The following is a 21,772-nucleotide window of genomic DNA, read 5'->3' as shown; positions in this document are numbered from 1 at the left end:
TCTCCTTCTCTCCTCCACTGACACAGAATGTAAACTCCTGAGGTCAGACACTATTTCTCTTCCCTTTCCTACTGCCTGGCACCAGAGTCCACGCTCGGGAGGTGCCTATGGAATTGTGTTAAATAGCTGCCGTCTCAAAGGCCTTGCTGGGATTTCCAGCCCAAAGTCAAAGAGAACATTTGAGAAGAAAATGTTTCTGGGAGAACACCACCACGGAGGTTTCTGTTAAGGGGAAGTGACTAAGTGCTCCTTTCCTAAGAGATCTCTGGAAGCATCCCCTGGATGCCTGACGTGGCAAAAAAGGGGGGCAGGGCAGGCAGTGAATGGAGAAGGGAAGTCTGGGGGCGAAGCAGGCAAACTTTACCAACCCGATGCTTCTGTCCAGATCTTGCCATGCTGAGTGAGTCATTTTTGTCTTGACCGTCTGCGTCCCAGGAGATCCCCATCATGGGATCAGAGATCTAGACCTAGGAAGGGCCCCAGTCCTATCCTACTTCCCGAGGTTGATGGAAGGCAGTGTGTATGACTCTTCAAACAACTATTTTTGAATTTATTTTCCAATGCCATCTTTTTACAAGATGAGGAAACTGAGACCCGGCCAGTAGAAGTCTTGCCCTGGGTCACTCAGGTAACAATTCTGTTTCCTTTACTCAGACTCTAAAGCCAGTGGTCGCCCCCATGTCCCAAGCCTCCACAAGCCTGGCCCAAGAACAAGGTTCTCTGAAAATTCTGCTGGTTTGAGCTGTACCAGCTGCGCCCATCATGAGCCAGGGCAAGGAGGAGACTGGGAGGGGCCAGGCTCCTTCCCCATTCCCACTGCCTCTCTGCCCACATGCCCACTGCCATGGGAACCCACCTTGCCCCTGGGGCATGGGAAAGCTTAGAAGGTGCTTTCTTAGAAGGGACTTTGGGAATGGCCCGTTAGTGGGTTATAGACCTGTGAGAACTAGAAGAGGTGCAGAGAGAAGCGACCTGGCCAAATTCAAACATTCAGTAAGTAGTAGCAGAGCCAGAATTCCAACTCGGGGTCTCAGACTCCAAATCCAGGGCTCTCTTCACTATATCATCTTCTAGCTCCCTAGGGAGAAGGAAGAAAAGCCAGCTTTACGCCACGTCTGGCCCTGCTATCCAAAAGGAATGGCTCCTAAACCTGCTCAGCTCAGCCTCAGGCTGGAGGGGTTTTTACAGCCAGGTGACCATGATTTTCAAGGCTGGCTCTTCCCCAAGCAGGAGAGGACACCAGCCCTAGCTTCTTAGCTCTCTTGTCTCTGCCTGCTTTGGGCCCACTGCCCTAGAAACCAGCACCGCTACCAGAGGAGAACCAAGTGACTCAGTTCTTCTAGTCTCCTGTGCAGACCCAAGCCTCACATCAGGCACCCACACTTGGGACCATTTTCAGGACTTGTCAATGAGGCAGTATAGTTAAGGTACTGGCCTCAGAATCCAGAAGACCTGGGTTCAAATCCCACCTGACTCTTATTAGCTGCATGATCTCAGAAAAGTGACTTCCCTCTGAGCCTCCATTGCCTCAATTTAAAAATGAGGATGATAATATCTGTCAGCTCCTGCTTCAGAGGCGTTCCATCTTAGATCGCTATCTAGAGGGAAAGGGGCCCCCACAGGCCATCATTTGACAAAGTAAGGAAACTGTCCCTCAAGGAAGCAGAGTGGCATCAGAACAGCATAGTTCAAGAGCTCCAATCTCAGTTCAGTTCATTGGAGATCAGAGATTGCTTCTCTCTTCCCAGGCTTCAGACAGTGCCTGATGCCCGACAAGAGGAGGTGAGGCATTAATACAAGCTTGGACACTGCTTTAGACAAGCTTCTTTTCCACTATCATCTATTTCAGGCTCCTATATTCACTCAAGTGGCTTGGGATATATGGATGACCCTTTACAAACTGGTTTCCTGCCCCCTTCTCAAGTCTGTGGGGGAAGAGGCACAGAGGTATTCCCCAAGCCCTGTTCACTATCAGTCTTACTTCCCATCCTCTTCTGTTCCCCTTCTCTCCACTCACAAGGTGTCAAGGGAACACAAAATCCCCACGTTGTCAACCCTACGACGTTCCTCCATAAAGCAGATGCCCATAAAAAAAAGAAAGAAAAAAAGAAAAACTCACAATGGGGTGGGGGTGGGGCCCCTATCCAGGAGGGTCTGTGTCCATTTAACTCACGGTCTAGCACCTAAGGTAGCAAACCATGGGCAGGAGGCCTTTAAAGGCATCCAAAAAAGATGGTCCACCTAGAGAAGAGCCAAAGTGTTTGTCCTAACTGGGGAGAGAAGTCTCTGACTCCTTTTGGCAGGCTCGCTCCTTTGCCTAGCCTCACTCCTATAGCAGCAGAGGCTGTGGCCTTCTCCCAAGGCTGACTTCCTTCCCCTCCAGCAGCAGCTTACTCATGCTGTCCCAGGGTGCCTCCATCCCCGGCCGCCCATGTTACGCCCCAGTCGAGCCTACCGCCCCTTCCCGGCCTGGGTACAAAAATAACTAGCTGAAGCTCTAGGAAGAATAAAGATTGGATCCAGAAAATTAGAAAGTGAGGTTTATTTCCTCCCCATCAGAGCCCCAGACAGATCTCTTTTTCAGGTCTGGCCACTTGGTAATTTTCTCCAACATCAATCTTTCCTATTGGGCTGGAGCAGAGGAAGACAGGAGAGAAAGGAAGAGAAAGAAAAACTTTGGGTTGGAAAGTTTCTCTGTTCCAATGGACACACACACACTCACTCTCTCTCTCTCTCTCTCTCTCTCTCTCTCTCTCCCCCTTTCTCTCTCTCAAATACACATAGACACAGACACACGCACATTCAAATACACACAGGAACACAGATACACTAAAACACATGTTCAAACACACATGTTCAAACACACACAGACATACACATTCAAACACACACAAGCACACATGTTCAAATACACATAGGCACACATACACACACATGCAAATACACACAGGCACACACACAAACAGCACCAGAGGGCTTGCTTGGCACTGTGGGGAGGCACACTGGGGAAGGTGGAGGGCATCACCATACTTTCTGGCAAAAGGAGGCAGAAGTCCTTCCTGATTAATGAACCCTCCAGCCAGCTCAGGCATTCCTCTGAACGCAAGATTTGTGGCAATAAGTTTCTTTTTCAGAACAGAAACATAAAGATCTCCCATCAGCCCCCAAAGGGAATGCCCCGGGGAAGGCTGAACACCAGGAGGGGGGCAGAGGAACACACACTACCAGTCTCAATGCCCACCACAGTTCTGGAAGGCACAAAGTGCCCTTTCCTCGTCTTCTCCGAGCAGCCACGTGAATTGCTCCCGTTTCCCCAAAGCTGAGGCCACTGTTTTACTCTCGTGGGCTTTGTATGTGTCTTTCTAAAACACTGTTACAGCTTTGTGAGTGCTGTAACGCTCAGGAGGAGGAAAGTCCTTGGGATGAGGGATTGGTCTGTGCTTTGTCTCTGTCCCCCCCAGCCCTTGGCAGGTGGGCACTGAATGCCACAAATGTATAAGCAGAATCAGGGCAAGAAGAGATCCAGAGCAAGAGCCATAGAAAGTAAAAAAAAAAAAAAAAAAAAAAAAAAAAAATTCAAAGTTAGTTCAACTTGGAAGAATGGAATCCCTCAGGGCAATCAGTGGATAGAGAGCCAGGTCTGGAGTCAGGAGGTTCTGGATTCAAATCTGACCTCGGACACTTCCTAGCTGGGTGACTCTGAGCAAGTCACTTAACCGCCATTGCCCACTTTTCTGGAACCAAATACTCGTAGCGATTCTAAGACGGAAGGTGAGGGTTTCAAAAACAGAACGGAATCATCCCACTTGGTGCCAGTTAGCAGAGAGCTGAGGGGCGACAGGGGCACAATATGTAGCACTATATGCTACGTAGACGGTCAGCCATGGCTGCTGCTTTATCAAGTGATTCTGATTCTCTGGTTTCAGTTCTGGGACGTGCCTGGGGGGCCAGAAAAGCCTGTGATGGACTCAGCGGGGCTTTTAAAAAAAGAATCAGCAACATCTCGCTGTTCCTCACTTTGTTACATCAGAAACTATCCCCCAGGAAGAAAGCAGGAGGAGGGGGAAGGAGGGAAGGAAGGAAAGGAGGCAGAGAAGGGAAGACGTGGAGGCTGGAAAGAGCAGAGTTTGGCAGAGGGATGGGCAGAAAGCTTCACCCACAAAATGCAGACAATCCTCCTTTATTCCCATTTATAACCCTCCTCGTCACCCAGTCTGGGCCATTTCCTCACACTCAGAGGCCTTGAAACATCACGTGCACTAACCCTCTGGACATTCCTGCCACCGGAGTCAGGCTGAGGGAAACGGGAGCCGGCCGGAGCACCTCCAGACTGCCAAACAGAAGTCCTGCAGTGGGAGGCTCCACGCCAGAGACACAGGAGAATCCCATGAAGCGAGACATGAGAGGCATTAATACTGGTACATCACAGATGAACCAGGGAGACCCGAAGAAGCTACACTGAGCCTGTGTGTCTGAGTCCCAAAAGAGACCCCAAAAATAGAGCGGGAGGGGGTCAATTTCTTTTTTCTTTTCTTTATTTCTTTTTAAAAATTAAAACCCTCACCTTCCGTCTTAGAGTCAATACTGTGTACTGGTTCCAAGGCAGAAGAGTGGAAAGGGCAATGATTCCCAAAGTGGGCGCCACCACCCCCTGGTGGGTGCTGCAGTGATCCAGGGAGGCGGTGATGGCCACAGGGGCATTTATCTTTCCTATTAATTGCTATTAAAATTAAAAAAAAATTAATTTCCAGGGGGCTAAGTCATATTTTTTCTGGAAAAGGGGTGGTAGGCCAAAAAAGGTTGGGAACCACTGGGCTAGGCCATGGGGGTCAAGTGACTTGCCCAGGGTCACACAGCTGGGAAGTGTCTGAGGCCAGATTTGATCCCAGGACCTCCCATCTCTCTGGGCCTGACTCGCAATCCACTGAGCTACCCAGCTGCCCCCGAGGGGTCAATTTCTAAAACCTTTTTGGGTGCTGGGAAACATTAGGATTAAGGGGGGAATAAAGGTTTAGGGAATGGATTTATTTCTTAAAGCCCTTACCTTCCATCTTAGAATTAATACTGTGTGTCAGCTCCAAAGCAGAAGAGCAGTAAGGGCTAAGCAATGAGGGTCAAGTGACTTGCCCAGAGTCGCACAGCTAGGAACTGAGCCACCGAGCTGCCCTGGAAACAGATTCGAAATGGCAGGAAATCTCCTAAACACGAGAGAGTCCTCTCGTTTGGACTTCAGGCGGAAGTGGGTCCCCAAGTCCTGGCTTATAGGCTCGGGGTGGGCAAACAGTCAGGTCTTGGATAAACTGGGTCCGAAAAGTATTTGACCGGCATGTAGTTAACGTTTCCTGCCATGACCGGGATTCCCGACTCCCCCGAGCGACTGCTGGAAATAATCATCCTCGTTTCACCGGCCAGCCGGTTCAGAGGAATGATTTCCCACCCCAGGAAAGGGAGCCTTTCCCACAACACCCAGAGCTCTCCTGCAGCCAGAGGGCCGGCCAAACAATAACACTTAGTCAGCCTGCCTTTCGCCTGCTCTCCCCACATCCTCCCTGGATTCCCAACATGCTTATCAAAGAAGCCTTTGAGAAGCCAAGCGGGCACCTACAGGTCTGAATGACTTGAAGACTTTTTCCAACACTTCATGGAGGGTCTTCTTGCCACAAGAGGAGATGTAATCCTGCGCCAACTGCAGGAAAGGCAAGCAGTCTTCACTCTCGCTCCAGACGTGCTGAGCCCCCACCGGAGAAGGAAAGCAGAAAAACAAACACACACTCGTCATTAGGGCTCCTGGAAAATGGAGACGGTCACTTGCTTTTCTTTCCCCTTCTGAAACTATGACGCTTAAAACTTCCCGCAGTTTAAAGCAGGCCTCACAGAGAACCCTCAGCAAGGGAACAGCTACCTAATGGAGCAAATGGTTTACATAAAGGACCAGCCAGAGATCAGGCTCAAACCCCATGTTAGCCAGCGATCCCACTCTTTCCTTCCACCCCATCCTTTCTTATTTTATGGTAAACCCTTCCCTTCTTCTTCTTTTTTTTTTTTTTAAACCCTTAACTTCTGGGTATTGGCTCCTGGGTGGAAGAGTGGTAAGGGTAGGCAATGGGGGTCAAGTGACTTGCCCAGGGCCACACAGCCAGGAAGCGTCTGAGGCTGGATTTGAACCTAGGACCTCCCATCTCTAGGCCTGACTCTCAATCCACTGAGCTACCCAGCTGCCCCTAAACCCTTCCCTTCTGTCTTGGAAGCAATATGGGGTATCAGTTCCAAGGCAGAAGAGCGGTAAGGGCCGGGCAATGGGGGTTAAGTGACTTTCCCAGGGTCACTCAGCTAGGATGTGTCTAAGGTCAGATTTGAACCCAGGACCTCTGTCCTTTCAATCAGGCCTGCTAACAAGTAGCAGCCTCAGAGTTTTAAGCCCCTGTCTTCAGTTCTGTTACATCGCTCAGCCTGTGGTCGCAGAGTCAGGAAGGGGAGGCAGAGAAGACGTTAGGGGTCTAGATCAATCAGCTCCTGAATAACTGGAGAGAGACTCAGGCCCCTTTTCTCCTTGTTGGCCCTTCCCAAGACAGTCCTGTGCAGCTGAGGAGGGAAGGGGCAAGGCTGACTTAATAAAAACGATCCACCTTATCCTGTTCTCAGAAGATGAGCTCTTAGGCAGCTCTTGGGCCCTTTTCCATTTTCTATTTGTATCTGGAGCATTTCAGCACAGTTCTTGACACAGAGGGAACATTTAATAAATGCTTTTCCATTCCTAAGCAAAGGCATTCAGGCTGATTGGTCTTCAGTTTTTAAAAAATGCTTGGGGGCGGGGGGAATGGGGCAGCTGGGTGGTTCAGTGGATAGAATATCAGGCCCAGAGATGGGAAGTCCTGGGTTCAAATTTGACCTCAGACACTTCCTACCTGTGTGACCCTGGGCAAGTCACTTAACCCCCATCACCTAGCCTTTATTGCTCTTCTACCTTGGAACCAATACTTAGTTTTGATTCTAAGAGAGAGGGTAAGGTTTCTTTTAAATGGTTGGGAGGAAAAAGGGTGTGGGGGGGAGAGCAGTAAGATATGCCCCAGTGCCACAGAAAGGACGGGAGATCTGGAGGCAGCGAGCCTGAGCGTGAATTCTACTAAGCTACCTATGCCTTAGAGGTGAAACAAGAGGGGAGGATTGGATGGCTTCCAAAGACCCGTCTAGGTCTGGACCTCACAGTCTCTAAATCTGTCATTCTCTGAAACCAGGAACAGGATCCCAAGAATGTGGGATGTAGGAATGTAACAGGATCCCAGAAATGTAGCCCTCAGAGGCCAACTCTTCCAAATGCCCTCATTTTACAGAAAAGGAAACTGAGGCCCAGGGAAGTTAGCTGTTTGGCCTAAATTAACATGGGAGGGATAAGGCCAGAGGTAGGATATTAATCTGGAATTAACAACAGAAACATAATAATGATAATAATGATAATGATAATGATAATGATAATGATAATAATAATAATAATAATAATAATAAACACCACTTGCAATGATCCAAGACAATCCCAGCCCTCTGCCCTTCTGGAAAGAGCTGATAGCGTTTGAATGCAGACCGAACCATACTATATTTCACTTTTCTCTTCTTTTCCTTTTTTTTGGTACAAGATCTCTTCCACAGAATGACTAATACAGAAACATGTCTTACCGAGTTGCACACATAAAATCGCTATCAGATTGCTTACCGTCTCAGGGAGGGCAGGAAGGAGGGAGATGATTTGAAACTCAAAATTTTAAAGAAAATGAATGTTGAAAATTGTTTTAACATATAATTGGGGGGAAATAAAATGTCATTAAAAATAATACACGTTACTAGAGCTCTCTAAGTTTCATAAAGAGCTCTTTGGCGACCACTCAGGGACACTGATAGGGAAATGATCACAGCCATTCTCACGCAGGCAAAGAGCAGGGGCTCAGTGGGGTTAAGTTGACTTACCACGGTCCCACATAGCTGGGCCAGGATTGAATACTTGGAATTGTCCTCCCCCTCCCCCCCCCACGGCGCCCAGGCTTTCCGCTTAGTATCTTTTCTACTCACACCCCACAGCAAGTAACATGTGCTAAGGCTATCAGTATTTGCATATTTGTGAAGGACAAAAAAGTCTTTTCCATATGAGGCTATCCATTTCAGCACATTTTTTAAGCCCTGGGCAAGCTTTCCTCTATGTGTCCTAATATCTAGAGTACGCCCCCAGAAGAGGCCGGCCCTTTCCAGATTCAGAAACCCTGCTCTTCCTATCTACACCAGGGAGGAGCATCAGCCTGTGCCCAAGGGCACGGGCAGAACCCTGGGGCAGCGCCAAGAATGGCAGACCTTGGGGAAAGTCTGAGGAAACCAATCAACCTGGAGTGGGGGTGAGGGAGGGTGAGAGAGGAGTGTGTGTGTGTGTGTGTGTGTGTGTGTGTGTGTGTGTGTGTCTAGGGAACTACGGTGACAAAGCAGAGAATGAAAGGAAGGAAAAGGGAATGGTGTCTGGGGAGATTCTGCTTACCAAGCATGCTTTCCTTCTTCTATTAATAAATAAGATGGGCTGGGATGTGGCACCAGGAAGCCACACCGGCCTTTCTTTGCCAGAGTGCTTGGCAAGAGTGCCAGGCTTGGAGCTGGAGCATCACAGAACCTCAGAGCTGGCAGGAACTGTCTTGCCCAAACCATTCCCTCAAAAGAACCCTTCTGCCTTTACAGGAAGGAGGCCCAACACGCGCCCAACCAGCCTTTGCTTGAATACTCCAATGAGGAGAAACCAACTTCACCATGTGGAACAGCCATTCTACTCTGGCCAAGAAGTTCACTGTGCCACCAAGTCTCAATTTGCTTCCTCATAACCCCATCCCCCTTACTTCTGGTTCTGCCTCTCTGAGCCCTCTGGGCCCTCAGAGAACAAGTCCAAACCCTCTTATACAGGACAGCTTTGAGCTTTCTCTTTTCCAGACCAGGAAAGACTTAGGTTCAAATGCTCGTGTATCCTTGGGAGAGTTCAAGATTAGCTTCTCCTCTTGGTTGTTACAAAGGATGTCTAGGAATCTTGTGTTCTCTTGGGAAGATGAATGGGCCAGGAAGCCAGGGGGGCTGGATTTGGAGTCAGCAAGCCCTGGTGCCCGCGGGCAGCTTACTTCATCTCAGAGCCTTGTTTTCCTCATTCGTAAAATGTGGATGGGGCAGCTGGCTGGTGCAATGGACTGGGAATCAGGAAGATTCATTTTCCTGAGTTCACGTCCAGTCTCAGGCACTAGCTGGGTGATCCTGGGCAAGTCACTTCACCCTGTTTGCCTCTTTTTCCTCTGCTGGAAAATGAACCAGAGAAGGGAATGGCAAACCACTCCAATATCTTTGCCAAGAAAACCCCAAATAGGGCCACAAAGGGTTGGACACAATTGAAAATGACTGAAAAACAAACATACAGTAATGCCTAGAATGCCAGACAGGGGTGGAGGGTTTGGCTTTCCACCCACCATTAGATACCCTCTGTGAGACCCTGAAGAAAGTCCCTTTACCCCACTGAGCCTCAGTTTCCCCATAAGCAAGATGGGAATAAAAATGCCCTTTCCTCACAGGGTCATAGTGAAGATCAAAGGAGAAAAAGCAAGTGAATAACTTTGCAAACCGTTTCAGTGTGTCCTGGTGACATTCCAAACCAGCCCCTGCCCTCCAGGAGCTTCTATTCTATGAGGAGAGACAAAGGGCACAGAACATCTATTCACAGTAAGGGGGAGGGGCAGGAAAGGGCGTTCACAGCAGGGGGCGTAGGGAAAGTTACATGTAATTCACAGTCCTTGAGCTGAATGACAAAGGAAACAATGTATCCTAAGAGGCAGCAGTGAGGAGGGAGCAAACACCCAGAAACTGGAGAAATCCTTTGGTATTCCAGCAACAAAAGGATCTGGATGGGTCACAGGATGCTGGGAGGGAAGGAAGGCCTAATGAGGCTGGAAAGGTAAGCTGAGGCCCCAGGGAGAAGGGCTGGGAAGGCCAGGCTGCATTTCACTCCTGCTTCTGACTCATTCTGACCCCGAGATCATTATCAGACCTTTAGGATTCTATGTTGCAGACAGCCGCTACTTTGTATCCACAGAAGGCATTTCTTCCCCTGGAGTTTCCTCCATGGAGGAAACCAGAGATCCAATTCTGAAAGCTCCCTCTTAAAACAGTCTTTCACTTGGAATTAAAAGCAACTCATACCTTTTTTTTAAAAACTGGGGGTAAGGAAAGTATTCTTCCTTAGGAAAACATTTTATTTTGTTTTTATTTTTTAAGCCCTTACCTTCTGTCTTAGAATCGATACTATTGATTCCAAGCAGAAAAGCAATAAAGGCTGGGCAACTGAGGTTAAATGACTTGCCCAGGGTCACTTCGTTAAGAAGTGTCTGAGGCCAGATTTGAGCCCGTCAGGACCTCCAGGCCTGGCTCTCTATCCACTGAGCCATCTAGTTGCCCCCCCCCCCCTCATTTTATAAATAAAAACCCTCAACTTTCTCATTTTACTGATAAGGATGTTATAAACCAGAGGTAAAATGACTTGGCCAATATCACATAGTTGGAAATTAGACCCAGAATCCAGGATGATAGAATCAGAAGACTTAGAGCCTTAAAGGAGCTAAGAACACCCTCCATTTTACAGGTGAGGAAACCAAGGCTAGAGAAAAGGGAAGCGATTTTCCTGAGGTCACCCAGGGAGTGAGTGGCAGAGACAGCACTTGAAACTAAGTCCTACATAATTCTCTTTTCACTGATGAGGAAACTATGAAGTGACTGGTCCAAGGTCACACAGGTAGCAAGTAGTAGAGCTGGAATTTGAACTCAAGTCTTCTCTTCTCATCCAGTGTTCTTCCCACTGAAACACAATAAAGGCACGTAAAGCACTATCTCATAAGGAGCACGGTCTCCGTGTTAGCCCATTTTGAAATCTATTTCAGGGAGAGAATTCATTCTTGCATGTTTCTAAGAATGAGTCCACTTGGCTCAGGTGTAGAGCACCTGGACAACTCTTGACACCCTAATTCTTGGCCACTGAGGATCTGGCCAGGACGAAATTCTGCTGAAACCAAAGTCTGCCCAGCACCAACTCGCTCAGTTGTCCCTTCTCTAATGCTCAAGAATCCGCTTTTCAGATCTGCCTCAACTGCATTTTTCTCTGCTGATGACAATATTTTATAACCTTAAAGCACCAAATCTTGCATTAATTAGCATTTGCTCAGGTCTGGAAAAACGTTTGCAAATTATTCATTGGGAACACATCAAAATAAACAACAGAAGACAATAAATAAGTAATGAGGGATCTCTCCTAAGCGGTTTGTAGCCAGGTCCAACTTAAGGTTGGCTAGGAATGAGTGCAGAGATCTGGCAGAGCTGGAAGGGACTTTAGAGAACATCTAGTTCAACTCTCTTATTTTACAAATGCAGAAACTGAGTCACAAAGAAATTAAGTGATTTGCCCACTTAGGCGCCCAGTCTTCAGCATGCTGCCTTTCTCCATCTCCAAGAATGCCGGTGACCTCCCTCCCAAACTATCTTGTCTTTAACTGCTTTGTGAATATTATATATTTGTCTTTTATGTTTATTTTGTATATAATTATATATGTCCTTATTGGCTTCTCCTGATAGAATGTGTCTTGTATTGTACCTCTGTGCCTAGAACAGGGCCTGGTACATTGCAATATAATGTGATATATAACGTAACGTAATATAATATATAATAAATGCTTGTTGATGGGTCGGCTGGTTGCCCAAGGTTCCACTGTGGTGAGTGGCAGGCAGGGTTGGGATTCAATCTCTTACTCCCAAAATAACCCTATGCTGAGATTGGATAGAGGGTTAAACATGCCTCTATCAGTAATAAAAGAATGTTATCACCTTGATGCCTGATGACAAGAATGCTGACCAAAATACACAGGCTGCTCCAGAAACATCTAAATCCTGATCTCCACGCCCCCCCAACCCCCAACCCCAAAGATCTAGCCTTGGGAATGAAATAAATGGATGGCCTGCTCACAGATAGATAGGAAAACATGGGAGAAATGTGCTTTCTATAAACAGGTGGGAGAGCCTTCAACAGCCAGCTCTGTGTTGGGGAAGGAGGTTGGACAATATCACAAATTCACACCTATTTCATGCAATGAAAAGCTGATGGAACAGAACACACTCCTACTTGGAAAACTCATTCTCACCTGGACAACCAGATGGGAATTTCACAGGGGGCAGAAACCTCAGGAAAACAACAGCGTATATTAGATCAGCTTGGGCAATATTTTTTTTATCAGTGTTTATAAAGGCTCTGAAGTTTTCTTTTCCTTCTTTGCCCCCCACCTCCATCCCCACCCCGCCCCATCCACATCAAGGATCTTAGGATCATTAGTCAATCAGCAAACATTCATTAAGCACCTACTGTGTGCCAGATGATGGGGATTTAGACAAAAATAAGAGCTAGGGCTAGGAAGGACTTTGGAGGTTATCTAGTTCAATCTCCTCACTGGCCAGAAGGGAAGAGGAATGTAAAATAACATGCCCAGGGAAAAAGGTAATCAATGACAGAACCTTGATTCAAACTCCAACCCCTCGGCCTCCCTAATCCAGGGCTCAGTCTACTGTACCGTTTTCTTTCCTTGACTCAGAGCTGGAAGTGACCTTAGAGATAGAGCCTCTAAGCTAAGCCTAGAAGCATTTATTAAATACCATCTATGGCAAGAAACAGTGCTAGGACAGTCCTGAGGATTGAAAATAAAAGCCAAGCCACGCCTTAAAGGCATTCATGAGCCACAAGGCCAACCACTTCATTTTAGAACCAATGAGCATTTATTATATACCTACTGGATGCCCCTTCTATTCTGCAAGATAAGGAAGTAGAATGATTTGACCAGGGTCATAAAGGCTTAGTAATAGAGGAAGGATTAGAATCTGACTCCCAAATTCAATGTTCTTTTAGTGGCCTCAGCACCCAAATGCTTTTTGGTTGAGCTTCCGGAAATCCCTCCTCAAACCAACACAGTCAGCCAGGAGCACATCTTTATTTGTTCTTAGTCAAGTTAATTTTATTTTCAGTTCCAAATTTTCTCCCTCCACCTCCCTCCTTCCCACCCACCTATCACATGCATGTTTAGAGCTGGAAGGGACCTCAGAGGTTAAGCACCCACTCACTTTACACACGAGAAAGCCATAAATGCCTTCCACAGACTGACGAGACCCATGGAGCCTTTCTCTGAATCATGTTTTTAAGTCCATCAAATGAAATGCATAAGATTACAAAGAAAGCCCACGATGTTGAAATATAATGATCGAAATAGTAAAACAAGTTGGGGGGGGGAGGATTGTAACAAGATTTAACAGAATTTAGTAAAATTGGATTTACAGGTCTAAGAAACATTCTCTATTTACAACAAATAAATAGTATCCCCAAATCAATAATCCTCCCTCCCCTGTTCCCTATCTCTCTCCCTCTGTCTCTGTTTCTCTCCTCTCTTTCCCTCTCCCTCTGTCTCTTGTCTGTCTCTCTGTCTCTCTGTCTCTCTTTTCTCTCTGTCTCTCTGTCTGTCTGTCTGTCTGTCTGTCTCTCTCCCTCTCTCCCTCTCTGTCTCTCTTTTCTCTGTCTCTCTGTCTGTCTGTCTGTCTGTCTGTCTGTCTGTCTCTCTTTGTCTCTCTCTCTCTCTCTCACACACACACACACTCTCTCTCAGTCATTTTAGTCATTCTCTTTCTCCCTTGACCCCAACTCCTCTGGCTCATCATTTCATGATATCTGCAAAGTCAAGGCTGGTGGCCCTTGGTATGGTTCTGGAAATTCAATATTGGTGGGACTCTGGCCAGACCCTTCCGGTCCTTTGCTTGCCACAGTGAGTCATGCCGTTTATTTGCAGAGACCTCCCACCTCTCCTGTGGTGCAGAAGGAAGAGTTACTGGGGGCTTTCCCACCCTTGGGATAGAATCTTTGGTGCAGAATAATGGTTAGAGATCTAGGGGGACCTAGAACCCCTGGGTTCTGGGAGCAGATCCAACTTGGGGCAAGTGTGAAAGAGAAATCCTTCTCCTCCATGCCCCACTTCCATCCAGGAAGGGACTGACCATGGAGACACTGTCCCTGGCTGAAAGGACTCCAGGTTAAGAACTTTTGCATTCACTCATCTCCCACTAACAACCCCGACTTAGTCAGCCACAAAGCCTGAGGGCCTCTTGCCATAGATTTGTCTCAGGTCACAGAACAGTGCCTGGCACAGAGGAAATGCTTGCTCAATGCCTGTTTTGTGGAGAGAGAACCACTGCAGTTAGAAGGGTCTTTAGAGACCCCACCTGCTCATTTTAGCCATGAAGAAGGCTCCGGGTGCTAGTTAAGCCAGCCAAATACACCTGCCCAGTTGAAGGCTAAATTGCTTAATCCAGCCTTGGTTCTCAGGACAAGTAAACTTCTAGGTCACCCCCTCTGGGGCTGGCCTCCCCGTCCAAACATCCTGCACACCCCCAAAGGCATCCCAGAATGGTGTCAGATGCACAGATTCTCTGGTGAGGAATTGAAAGGGAGCTTCAAGTCCAACTTGAACACTGAAGAATCCCCTCTGCATCCAACACAAGAGATCCAGGCTTATCCGGTGGAAGGTCTCGCTCAGCCTCCCAGGCCAGTCTGCTCCTGGAGACCCCCGACTGTTAGAAGGACTTCTTCCTTCCTTCCTTCCTTCCTTCCTTCCTTCCTTCCTTCCTTCCTTCCTTCCTTCCTTCCTTTCTACCCATAACTTCTGTGTATTGGCTCCTTGGTGGTACAAGGTCTTTTCAACTTTACGAGTGGTAAGGGTGGGCAATGGGGGTCAAGTGACTTGCCCAGGGTCACACAGCTGGGAAGTATCTGAGGCCAGATTTGAACCTAGAACCTTCCGTCTCTAGGCCTGACTCTCAATCCACTGAGCTACCCAGCTGCCCCCTAGAAGGATTTCTTGACACGAGCCTAGCTGGGTTGTTGGTTCTTGTCTGCACTGCTCTCCGTTTGCCCCCTTTTCTCTTAAATCATTAAAGTTCTAGGACAGAGCTCAATGTATGCTAGGATTAAAGGAGTTACTCCTACCTGTCTCAAGTAGTGCGTTCACGCACACACACACACACACACACACACATACACACCCTGTGTGCCCATCTGGCACATCAGCTGTTGCCAATAACATACTCCTGGAGCCTAATAGAACCCTGGGGAGGGAGCTCAGAGTTGGCCTGGCAGAGAAACCGGCTGGCACACCTGTGCCCAATGGCTAGCCCTCCTGCTGGTTCCTGGAGTGAACCTGTCCAGTACGATGGCGTTCATCTCTGCTCCCACCAGAATGACCTCTCCAGAGAGGAAGTGGCCGGCCACCAGCACCCTGGCACTCTTCACTGACTAGGCAGCGGAAACCGAATGCTTGAAGGCCTCCCGCTCAAGGGAAGTAACCCAAGTAGGGGCCCATAACAAACAGAAGCCAAGAGGACTCCAAGAGCTGAAAAGGGACCCCGGAAGCTCTCCAGTCAATCTCAGGCATGAACGAGAATCCCTTCGACAACCTATTTTGCAAGTGGTCATCCTCCAGCATTTGGCGGTGGCCATGCCATCCCTGAGGGGCACTCGCTCTCTCCCAGGCAGTTCATTCTACTTTCGAATGGGTAGAACATCCTTCCTGGTATCAAGTCTCAATTTTGTTTCTCTGTTTCTTTTACTTATAGTTTCTAGTTCTGCCTTCCAAAGTCAAGCAGAATAAGACTGGTCTGCGTTCCTGATAAGACATTCAAAAAGAGAGCTATCCGAGGGCCAACTTGGTGACTCAGTGGACAGAGAGCCAGAAGGACTTGGGTTCAAATCTGGCCTCAGACACTTCCCAGCTGTGTGACCCTGGGGCAAGTCACTTTTATTGGGGGAACTGCTGTCTAGCTATCTTCTACTTAGGAAATTGATTTCTTAAGCCCAGATGTAGACTTTGCATTTATTCTCATTTCATTTCATATAGCAAATATGTATTTATTAAAGTTGAGAGGATAGGCTTAGGTAGAAAAAAGGGATAAATGGATAGGTGGATAAGACGGTGGATGGATAGACTGATGGATATATAGATAACAGAGGGATGGACAGAATGATAGATGTGGACAGCCAGGTGGCACAATGGATGGAATCAAGGAGATTCCTTTTCGAGTTCAAATCTGACCTCAGACACTTTCTAGCTATGAACAATTGTTTGCCTCAGTTTCCTCATATGCAAAATAAGGTGAAGGAAATGGCAAACCACTCCAGTATCTTTGCCAAGAGAAATCCAAATGGGGTCATGAAGAGTCAAATGTGACCCAAAAACATTTGAATAACAAAAGGATAGACAGATACCAACTCTGTGCCTAAGCACTGGATATACACATAAAGGCAGAAAGAAGGACAGTCTCTGTCTTCAACAAGATTATATTCTGGTGGCAACTGGGTGGCTCAGTAGATTGAGAGCCAGGCCTAGAGACAAGAGGTCCTGGGTTCAAATCTGACCTCAGACACTTCCTAGCTGTGTGACCCTGGACAAGTCACTTGTCCCCCATTGCCTAGCCCTTACCCCTCTTCTGCCTTGGAACCAATTCACAGTATTGACTCTAAGACAGAAGGTAAGTGTTTAAAAAAAAAAAAAGATTATATTCTAATGGGGAAGACAATCCATAAAGGGAGCTGGAAAGCTGGGGGGAGGCAAGGAGGATGGGACAGAAAAGAGAACATTCAGATCATCCCAACAGAAACCAGGAGGAAGTCCCCCTCTGTTGGTTTCTTGGTAAGTCTTAGGGAAGTTCCCATTGAATACTCAGGGACACTTCTGTCAGTCAGTCAACAAGCAATTATTAAGTGCTTGCTGCATTCCAGGCCATATCAAAGAGCTGAGAAGACAAAGAAAGACAAAATACTCCAGTCCCTGCTCTTGGGAAACTTTTATTAGTCTACTGGCCCATCAATTCGAGATACTTCAAGGAAGGGTTACACCCTTCTCTGCCTCAGTTGATCAGATTTCACTGAAGCGAGTTTTCTCAAGATTTATCTTCATTTCTCAATTTAACCCCCTACACTGGAAGCAGTGGGGACCAGGGGAACAAGCTGGCAAAGCAAGCTATAAGAAAATCTGATGAAGAAAGCTAAGGAATTTTCTTGTTTGCTGTAACCTCCAGAAGCAACTTGGGAGAACCTTGTAGCCTACCAAATGACGGCCATTTCCACTTTCTTTCTTTCTTTGAATCATTAAATTGACAGCATCGACAAAAACATTTTCCAGCTCACTACAGATAAAGTGACATTTAAAACTAGTCCTGCAAAATGTTATTTTTGTTGTGATTACAAATCGTGGCAATTTAGACTGCTGATTAAAAGCGGCCCATTATCAAGTGAATTTACTACTTGCATATCTTCAGGATACAGCAATATATAACCTATACTATATAGTAATACATAGAATATTAATCTGATATAGCACCATATCCTATTAATAGAGCTTTAAAGTTTGCAAAGTGCTTTATAAATATTGTCTAATTTTATTCTCAAAGCACCCTAAGAGGCAGGTTTCATGATTTCATTTTGTAAAAGAGGAAACTGAGGCAAACCAAGGTTAAATGATTTGCTTAGGGTCATGAGGCTGGTAAAAATCCTGAGGCAGGATTTGAACTCATATCTTCCTAACTCCAAGCCCAGAGATCTATCCATTGTACCACCTAGATTTCTATAATGTGTATATTACATACACACACATAAAATATATTACTTTATATGCACATATAAAATTTGTATATACATATACACAAATATATTTATTATTTACAACATATAATATAATATTATGTTTATATACATAGATAAAATGGATGCAATATTATACATACTCTATATGAGTGAAATGGAGGGGGGGATCGGTAAGAGTAAAATATCCTGGAAATTCTCAGCTTTGAAAGCTATCCTAGAAAGGTAATATGACAGGAGTTGGGTCGTTAGTTAATACGGTATCATAGAAAGACCACCAGCTTTGGAGTCTGGGAATATGGGTTCAAATTATGGCATTTAAAAAAAATTAATTGGGTGAGTTATCTTCCCTCTTTGGCCTCATCTGGAAAATGAGATGGGCCAGGGTGGTTTAGAAGGTCCTTTTTATTCTAAATCTGGGATCCTATACATTAGAAAGAATACAATGACTAGCTCTCAGGAGAAGAGGGTTCAAGCTTATTCAGAAGGACATTGCTCAACCTTTTGCACCTCTTGCTCAAAATTATATTACATTGCCATTGGAAAGGGCGTGCCAATTGACTATGGTTTGACTCCATATATCCTATGACTACTCAGACTAAAAATTCCTTCCTATCAAATCCATGTAAGCTTTTTGAAGGCACTGCCATTTTTGTACAAGAGTGCCTGTTTACAGCAGATGCTTAATAAATGCTTGTTGAATTAAGGGACCACTTCCAGAAAGCTATTACCAATTACCTATCAGCAATGATCTTCCCAAGGGTTCTGACATAGCATCCTGGAACTACGAACTAGGATCAAATCAACTCTGCCATTGTACCTGCATAGGACGTGTCAATCTTTTCCTTCAAGGTCTCACTTGACATCTGAATAACTTTAAAAAGTACCTCTTCTGGCCATTACTCCCTTGAGTGAATGAATTAGCTTAACTCAGGAGAAAACCAGAGCCATAGAGGCAGTTTGAGGCAGAGGTGGGACTTGATTTCAGGGCTTCCAGATTTCAAGCCTCACTCTTACAGCCAATAATATCTTCATTTTTCTCGGGGAGGTGAAACCAGCTCATAGACATATTGTCAGTACTAGGGAAGGACTTGAACCCAGGTCTGACTTCAAGTCCAGCACTTTGTGGATTTCGAGTCCAGTTTTCTTTCCAAAATACCACACAATTCCTAAGCAGTCTTTACAACAACCAAAGACACACCAACTGAAGAATACCAGGTAGGCACTATTCTCTGAGAGGCATGCAGAAGGTCTCCCATGTCTATGTGGCAGAGTGAGTTGGGGGAAAAGGGACTTGGAGTCAGAAGACCTTCCATTGACTCCTGCCTCAGACCTTTATGTAGGTATGACTTTGGGGAAGTAATTTCACCCCCTCTGAGCCTCAGTTTCCTCATCTGCAAAATGAAGGGATATTATTGGATGGCTTCTAGAGGTTCCTTCCATTTCTATCATATAGAATGAAAAGGTCAGGAGGTGACTTTGCCTAGAGCTACATGAATTACTCTTGTCAAAAGACTAGATTTGAACCCGGTTATGCTTTTATCCCATTCACCAAGCTGCTCCTTGGAGAATGGATCACTTGCTTAGTCTTTAAGCAGTCAGAAGTGAAAGCAAATCTCATTTCTTTTTATCCATATGAATTCAATTCAACAGCATAAATGAGGTTTAAGGTGGTTGTTCATTCTTGTCTGCTCTGAGTTCGTTTGGGATTTTCTAGGCAAAGATACTGGAGCGGTCTGCCATTTCCTTCTCTAGCTCATTTTACAGATGAGGAAACTGAGGCCCACAGGGTTAAATGACTTGCCCAGCGTCTGAAGCCGGTCTTGAACCCAGGAAAAGGAGCCTTCCAGACTCCAGGGTTCAGGGGAGGCTTTCTATTCACTGCGCCACCTAGCGGTCTCCAGGTTTAATGCTCTGTGATCCCATAAGAGAGCAATGCCTGCTCAGGAAGGCTTACCCTAAAGGGAGTGGGGGTGGAGATGGCGATACACAATGGTGACACAAGGCAGGCCAGAGTAAGCGCACCGGAAACGTCTAGGAAAAGTGTAGGGAGAAATCTGGAGGGAAGGAAGGCTTCCCGCAAGAGGTGCTGTCTAAACTGGGCCTCAAAGGACGGGAGGGCCTTGAACTGAGACCCGGGAGAAGGTGGGGGAGGGGAAAGGGGGGAAGACAGTAGGGTGGGGGAAGGGGAGCCTGGGCCAAGTCTTGGCAATGGAGAAATCAGTCAGGTTGAACTTCGTGTGGGGTGTCTGAGATCAGGGATGGCGGTGGGGAGAGGAGAACAGGGGGTCGGAATTTACGGCCCAGGAGAGTTTTGTCTGAGACCCACCTATGGGGCTAGGGCTGGGCTGAACAAGAACTTGGGTTCCTCCGACCCCGCCCCTCTTCCCCATGGAAGGTAGAGGAAGGTACACAGCATTGCTCGGTACCCCATAGCTCTAAGCTTCCAAGACCACAGCGTGACCTGGGCAGCTTCCATTTTCCATGAGGGCGGGGAGGGGTAATGGTGGTGGTGGTGGTGGTTAGGTTTCCCATGTTCAGGGGTCATCCCTACAGGGGATCCTCTCTTGGCCCCCTCTGGGTCAGCCCAGGCGTCCCCCCCGCCACCGCCCTTTCTCCAGGCTGGCCCCCTCTAATCTGATCCTCCCCGAGTGAGAGGGAGCGAAGAAGGGCTTTCTGGGGGGCTCCGGCAGCTCCAGGCCCTAGTCCATCCGAACGCAGAGAGAGAGGGTGCCAAGGATCTTTCCCGACTCCTCCCCAGGAGGGGAGGGGAAAGGGAGTGGGCTCCGGGCTCCGGTAACTGGAGACTTCCCCAGGATTCTGTAGCTAAGGGAGCACGTTTCCAATCCGCCCCCCCCACCCCCCGCCGGTGGCCGAAAAGGCTGCAGAGCCCACCTTCCCAGGCTGTTACCCGTCAGGACCCACACAGGCTCACACAGCCCGCTAGAGCTAATACCAACGCGGAAGCAGGGCGGGCACCTCCGTACAGGCGCGCCCAAGCTCTACTGCGCGCTTGGGTGTGTGTATGTGTGTGTATACATGTGCGTGGGTGTGTGTGGGGGGGTGGGGGGTGTGGGTCTGGGTGGGCGCCTTCTAGGACCAGGGCGGGGATTCCGCAGAAGGGCCAGGAGCCCAGGCACGGCCCCAGGGAGCCGCGGCTTTGTGCCCATTTCCAGGGCAGGAGATCACCGAGAAGGGCGGGGTCTCGTCGGATTTTGGGGAAGCCTAGGAGTTGTGCAGTGTGCGGGAGGGAGGACATGGAGGGGGCGCCTACTGCCAGCTGGAGTGGCGGGCTCTGGAGTGGGGGGGGGGGTGCCAGAGCGCTGGCCACTTAGGACCCGGCACCCGCCCGGGCCCCCCGGGATGTTCTCGCCCCAGCCCCGGGGCTGACTCTCCTGGACTCCTGCGCAACTCTCCCAGAAGCGGATCCCGGCTGGGTGCGAGCCGCCGCGCCATCCAGGATGCTTCCCAAGTGCGCTCAGGCCGCTGGGTCCGCCCCCGGGCAGTCCGCAGCAGGCCAGCCCGAGGGGCGCCAAGCCCTCCCCACCCCGGCACTTACAAAATTGTCCCCGCAGCCGTTGTCCGGACACAGCACGTAGAAGGAGACCCCCGGGTCGGCGTAGAAATCCATCCTCCGCTCCGTCTCCTCCGTAGCGATGAGGTCGAAGGGGGTGTTGGAGCACCATTTGTCCGCAACGTCAGCCAGCTGCTGGAAATCCATCCCCGCCTCTCCGCTGCCCTCTCCTCTGCCCTCCGCGCTCCCCGGGCCTCCCCGCGCTGCTCGCGGCCTCTCCCCGCCCCGGGCGCTGCGCGGCGCGGCGCTCGGCTCGGCTCAGCCCGGGCTTCCTCCGGGCTCCTGCCTCCCAATTCGTCGGCGGGTCCGGCCCGGGGAATCCGCGGGACAGTGGGGCTCCTCCTGGCGGACCTGCTTTAATGACCGGCTCTCCCGCTCCGGCTCCCTGGAGAACTCTTAGTGGGGACTGTTTACATGTTGTGGGGAAAAAGCAGGCGGCGGGCGGGCTGGGGGCGGGCTGCGGCCACAGGCTCTGCCCCTCCTCC

The 21,772-nt window shown here is 48.2% G+C and overlaps 1 protein-coding gene across 1 annotated transcript in view; it reads right to left on the bottom strand.

Annotated features, from left to right (window-relative positions):
• Positions 1-21,756, bottom strand: part of MTURN (maturin, neural progenitor differentiation regulator homolog) — a 28,880-nt gene extending 7,124 nt beyond the window's left edge. The window contains exons 1-2 of the mRNA XM_044679989.1: positions 21,273-21,756; positions 5,606-5,728 (exon numbers count right to left, since the gene is read on the bottom strand). Of these exons, the coding sequence (XP_044535924.1) occupies positions 5,606-5,728; positions 21,273-21,434 (285 nt within the window). The 5' untranslated portion in view covers positions 21,435-21,756. The remainder of the gene's footprint in view (positions 1-5,605; positions 5,729-21,272) is intronic.
• Between the last annotated feature and the right edge of the window lie 16 nt (positions 21,757-21,772).

This window comes from Gracilinanus agilis, chromosome 5 (genome assembly GCF_016433145.1).
Source record: "Gracilinanus agilis isolate LMUSP501 chromosome 5, AgileGrace, whole genome shotgun sequence".
Lineage (NCBI taxonomy): Eukaryota > Metazoa > Chordata > Mammalia > Didelphimorphia > Didelphidae > Gracilinanus > Gracilinanus agilis.
The sequence above is the reverse complement of the archived record's forward strand: the minus strand, read 5'-3'. Positions and strand labels throughout refer to the sequence as shown.